This window comes from Chrysochloris asiatica, unplaced genomic scaffold (genome assembly GCF_000296735.1).
Source record: "Chrysochloris asiatica unplaced genomic scaffold, ChrAsi1.0 scaffold00004, whole genome shotgun sequence".
Classification (NCBI taxonomy): Eukaryota; Metazoa; Chordata; class Mammalia; order Afrosoricida; family Chrysochloridae; genus Chrysochloris; species Chrysochloris asiatica.
Genome location: NW_006408522.1, coordinates 3,950,893 through 3,956,865, shown reverse-complemented (window position 1 = coordinate 3,956,865; position 5,973 = coordinate 3,950,893). Strand labels below are relative to the sequence as shown.

The window sequence follows — 5,973 nt, the reverse complement described above, 5'->3', positions numbered from 1 at the left end:
GAAAGATAGAATCTGCTTGAGTTTGATATTAATCAAAATTTTATTTAAAGTTTCTTTTGCTATTCAAATAGAAAAAGCTGCTTTTAATTACTGTTAAACCAAAAATGGAAAGTGAGGTAATCTCTCTTTTGACAACAATCTCTTCTTCCAACAGTGTCATCTTTGAAAGTCAAGGTAAGTAGTAACCAGTTGTCGCTGAGTGGACTGTGACTCGTAGTGACCCCAGTTATGTCAGAGTATGACTGCCATAGGGTTTTCTGAAGTAATATTTTGGAAGTAAATCGCTAGGTCTTTCTTCTGAGGTGCCTCTGGGTGAACTTCAGTCTTCAACACTTTGGTTAGCAGATGACTGTGTTAACTGTTTGAGCCACCCAAATAATTCCTTGTAAATAAGGCTTTTAATAAATTACAAATATGTAATAGATTCTTGTCCATCTTCTTACTAACTCCTCAATGCACTGTTGCATAGCAACAATTTTTTTTGCTGCTGCTTCTTTGCTGGCAGTCTGAGAGTCTGAAATTTGCACTGGCTTGGTTGAACTTGTGTATTTTTTTGGTACCAGGGGTGCAAATATCCATTGTAGAAATCAGTAGCTGTTAGTGTTTTCTTGAGCATCATTGATCGAATGCCAATCCAGCCATCCTAAAGGGCAAAAGACAAATAGTGAATAGGTAGTGGTGGCAAAACTGAAAAGCTAAGCACATTTAGTTTATAAAACTTTATCAGGGTGGTAGATGAACCATGAAGACAGAGAAAGACTTAGGGAAGTATGCATGTGCTAAATGGGATCGAGGTAAATAGTGATATATACACAACCTTGGAACGACTTGGGATTGAGAAACAGTCTGAAAGGGTAAAGGCAGGGGAAAAGTGTTAAGGGGGTTGACTTATGGATCTTGGTCTGCCGCTGTCTACTATTGTAAAATAGTCATTTAAGTGTGATAGACATGAATATTGGGAATCACAATTAAAGAAAGCTTGTAAGCCCGTCTTCAGCCTATAACTGATTGAATTTGCCAAAAGGGGATTTCAATTTTACCCAGGGAAATAGGCTTCTTGTTAAGCCTTTTTGGAGTATGGGGCCATAGGTGGAATCCTGAGCCCCATACAGAACCTTCTGAGATGGGGCATTCCCACTTGAAAATACAGGCCAACCCAGAACAGCTAGAATAAAAGATACTTTTGAAAGTAAGACCAGCAGAAAAAAAGCAGACTGTTTGCCTGTTAGAATATCAAGCAAGCTGTTTGTCTTGGAACCATCAAAACCAGAAAAGTCAGCCCTCCAGGGAAAACCCCTTCTAAGACTGAAACTCAAAGGGAACCCACAAGCAGTCTAGTATGCTCGCTGGTGACCACCTGGGTCTACTTGTGAGTGGAAGTCGGGGGGGATGCAGCAATGAAGACATGGGTTGAGTTTGACCATGTTCCATTGACCATGCAATGACAGAGAGAAGAGGAAGGTCTGTCTGCTCCTAAGTTTAGGGAGATATGTGAACTCTTGAGTCAATGGACATTGATCTAGCCCCTGGAGGCTAGGGCTGAGAGTGAAGCGACCAGCTGGTCTGAAGTGGAGGGAGGCATGCGACAAATCTCAAACTTGCAGATAGTACCTACCTGACCTAGCTTGAATGGCTAGCTGACCAGAACTCAACCAGATGAAGATAAAGAAGTTTGATACTGTAAGCAAGTGTAAATTGTTACAATTTGATGAATTAGACCTTTGTTTGTGGATGTAGTTGCTCAAAATTCCAACTGAAAAGGAAGGATTCTTCATATCAAGGATCAAGTTTGTTTCCTCAGTGCACTGGGTTAATAGGGACAAGCACTTAGACATTAGCTATAAAAAATGAGGGGTTATAAAGGCAGAAAGTGGCTGGTTTACAAGTTTTCATGAGCATGCTTAGTTTCAGAATGAGGGGGGTAAGATAGAATCCCCACTGAATAGTTTTCCTCTTTTCCAGCTAGATCTGGTGAAAAGGGATGGGACATGATGGTGATAGGATGGTATGATTCAACTGTGAAGTTAACTGTTATCAAGATTAATCTCAATTGTCACAACTGTAATTGTAGAAGATATATAACTAAAAGGAGGGAGTAGCTAATCTTTCATTTCAGGAACAGAGGACTCTCTAGGACCATCATGAGGGTAGAACATTAGTGGCGCATGAGATCCAACCCAGAAAAGCAGAGATAGTGGCAGAGGTGATGGCTTAGAGAGAGCAGCTGAGGACTCTAGGCCCATGAACTGAGAAAGGCTGTATGCCTGTGGGCAGGAAGGTGGCATGCATAATGTGCCCTTTGAACATTTAAATGAATATATATATCTTGTTTTGTATGTGTACATCAAATATTTTTGCTTTGTTCATTTGTGAAAAATAAGATGTAAGAGGGAAACCACAGGGTAGAAGCAGGATAACTGTTATTACAAGGAGGGGCCCTAGTGTAATCATTGAGATGAAACAAAACATATGATTGGTTGAAAGTAAGGCTGATGCTCCTGTTTACCTTCACTCAATTCACAATAGTTAAAAAACAACAACTTTATCATGAAAACAAATGAACCAATATATGTTACTAAATGCCAATGTGTAAATAGCAGTGTACTAAATAAAACATACACAATTCTTTGACTCTAAAAGCTTGTTACTGAGGAGAGAACAAAAGTACAAACGTGTGGTGGTGGGAGTAGTCGATTCTGACTCATAGCGACCCTGTACAGGGTTTCTGAGGCTGTAAATCTTTATGGGAGCAGAAAGCCTCACCTTTCTCCTGTGGAGCAGCTAGTAGTTTCAAACTGCTGACCTTGAGGTTAGCAGCCCTACTTGTAACCACTATGCTACCTACCAGAGCTCCTTTCAGGTATGTGTAAGTATGCCTATTTAGACATAAAGAGAGTAAAGAGGAACGATGCTACATTTGCATGGTGTTTAAAAATGTCAGAGTATATCCATAGATCTTACTGTGACTGTCATCAAAATATATTGTTTTTGGGTACTGTTGAGTCAGTTCCAACTCACAGTGATCCCGTGTGACAGGACAGAACTGTCCCATAGAGCTTTCTTGGCTATAATTTTACTGAAACAGATTACCAGGTGTTCCTTCCAGAGTCACTTAGTGGGCATGAACTACTAGCCTTTTGGTTAGTTTAACTCTAAAACTTAGGCAGATCCAATATCATCCCCACTTTAGGAGAGGAACTGATTTGTCTGAAGTTACACAACAGGTGGGGCTCACACTCTCCTGTTCAGACGACCTCAGATTTCTCTATTAGCACAAAATGCCAAACACACAAAACATACAGAATCCCAGGTAAGGACAGCAAGACACATGTACCCAAAACTGTTCTTGAAATATCTCACATAACCACCACATAAAGGAAAACACCAAGGAAATGCAAGAAATGTGGACACTTTTCAGGAAAATACCATTGTCAAATAATACAATAATGGTCCCAAAGTTTTTTTTAAATTTTTACAAAATCCCAGTCACTGCTGAGGAAGACAGTCAGTAGAATGCATACACAGTAGGAGTTCCACGAGACTCCTTGGTATATCTTTTGTGTTACCAAGCACAGGAGTCTGTTCATTAAGTTGGATTTTTTTTTTAAACAAAGCAATAAATAAATATTCTTTCATAATTTCAATGAATAATGTCTTGGCAAAACCTTACTACTTCCAAAAAGATATGCTAGAAATAGATACTATTTCTCATGAAAATTAAAATGTCTACAGGCCCAATGTGATGAACAGGCAGTTGGGGAAAGTCCGAATCAAGAAAATGATAAAGATATAAACTATAAACTCAGTAAAACAAGTACGATAATGCAAAAGTAAAGGAAATTTTACCTTGCAACAAACCAGCAGTATTTGTGACTGTTTGTGGTATATTAGTGATCCTGGAATGACAGCCTGTCCTGATAATTTTTTATCTAAAAAGTAAAAATAATAATTAAAATAAGAGAGAGAGAGGACTAAATAATTATGTAACGTCATGATGCTTGTCTGGAAAATCAATCAATCAATCAATCAAAGCTCTCCTGGGAGGCACTGCTAGTGTTGGATGTATCTATGGATACCCTGACTGTGTAACTGACGATTTAAGATTGAGCCAAGGTGCTCTGTGATCATCATGATCCCAAAGCAAAGTTTTCTAGACACCCAGGAAGCTCCTAACCAAATCTCTCAGAGATCAACCTGAAATGTAGAATCTAGAAGTTTTGAGTAGCGTAGTGGTTACGAATCGGGCTGCGAACCTTAAGGTCAGCGGTTCGAAACTACCAGCTGCTCCGCGGGAGAAAGATGAGGCTTTCTACTCCCGTAAAGATTTACACCCTCGGAAACCCTATACAGGGTCGCTAGGGTCGGAACCGACTTGATGGCACATAACAACAACAATAACAACATCTACCCACCAATGGAGAGCTATGTGGAGGGTTAGGTTCTAAGTTGGCCTTCCATCCCTGACCAAACAATACCAATTCCTGTTTTCCTGGAGAAATCGTTCTGTTTTCCTGAAGATGATCTGACCCAGATAGTCTCCCTCTGTGGCTCATACTGCTTAAGACCACCACATCAGAAGGACACTGATGGTCCTCAGAGAAGATCTATGACTGGTCTTGAAGTGCTCCACATTGGCCTGAGACTCCCTGAGCTGTCCAGAAGTTTTCACTATGACATTCAGAAGAATGAAATTAACCAAGTCATTGTGCACTCACTGAAAACCTTAATGTAGGAAATCACAGAGCTTGAAATAGTTAGTAGCACTGCTCTGCCTGCTTAAATGAGAAAATACATTCCTGTGAATGGATACCGCAAACTCTAAAACAACAAAGGAATGTGAAACAGTATCATTATTGAACCAAAACAAACTAAAACAATCTTTAATTTTAGTAAATATGACGAAGGGTAAAACAAACACATTTTCAAACAGACTACAGCATAAACATTCTCCACATCAACTATTAAAAGGTTAGTACCAGCAAGAATGGAACTGTTAACTTCTACCAGATCTAGAAGTTTAACGGTATTACCCATCCAGAGTGTCTGCAATGGAATCTAAAAAAAAAATGAAGGAAAGTATTAAGGAGGAAATGTATTCAAAAATTGTTTTCAAAAACTATTTTGTATTGATCTGGTCTGACTTCTCCAATTGGGAAAGGAACTGGGAACTCAGTGTAGACTATAGAACAGAATATAAACATGACCCTTTGCATCACTTTCTAAAATTTAGATCTTAAATGTTATTTTAAAATCAACATTTATTTCTTTATTGTTGCTGTTGAATACCGTCGAGTCAGTTCCAACTCATGGTGACCCTGTATAGGGTTTCCAAGGAGCAGCTAGTAATCGCCAACCTTGCGGTTCAAATTAACCTTGCAGACTACTGCATTAACCCATAACGCCACACCAGAACTCCCTATCTTTATTAGTATAGCTAAAATTTTATGTTCATTATAAAAAATACAAACATTAATCCACTTGAGCCCTGGTGTGGTACTGTGGGGTAAACAATGGACTAGTAATGACAAGGTTGGCAGTACAAATCCACCAGCAGCTCTTGGCAACCCTATTCAAGATCGCCATGAGTCGGAACAGATTCGATGTCACACAATAACAATAAACCAGTTAGATTTTTTTTTAATTTTAGAAATGAAAGTATCCTTACTCTATCTCCAGAGGTAACAGTTTGCTATATATCTCCCTGTATTTTTTTTTTTTTCTACAAATTTTATTACAAAATCAGAACAAACTTTTTAAAAGGAGCCTTTTTACTTAACCATAAACCGAGGACAACTTTTTAATTGGTACATAATATGATTCTTTTTACTTGCTGTACACAATTCTATTTTATGAGTATACTAAATCATTCTGAACGTATCGTTTTATGAACATATAATATTCATGCAGTCAGTACCATTGTAATGGCTAGCTCAATCATTTTAAATTTCTTTCTATTGTAAACGGTAACTCTGT

The 5,973-nt window shown here is 38.6% G+C and overlaps 1 protein-coding gene across 1 annotated transcript in view; it reads right to left on the bottom strand.

Moving 5' to 3' along the window:
* Positions 1-442: 442 nt before the first annotated feature.
* The window catches only part of MTFMT (mitochondrial methionyl-tRNA formyltransferase), a 31,592-nt gene continuing 26,061 nt past the window's right edge, over positions 443-5,973 (bottom strand). The window contains exons 6-9 of the mRNA XM_006831848.1: positions 5,142-5,179; positions 4,977-5,055; positions 3,847-3,929; positions 443-643 (exon numbers count right to left, since the gene is read on the bottom strand). Coding sequence (XP_006831911.1) covers positions 443-643; positions 3,847-3,929; positions 4,977-5,055; positions 5,142-5,179 — 401 coding nt within the window. The remainder of the gene's footprint in view (positions 644-3,846; positions 3,930-4,976; positions 5,056-5,141; positions 5,180-5,973) is intronic.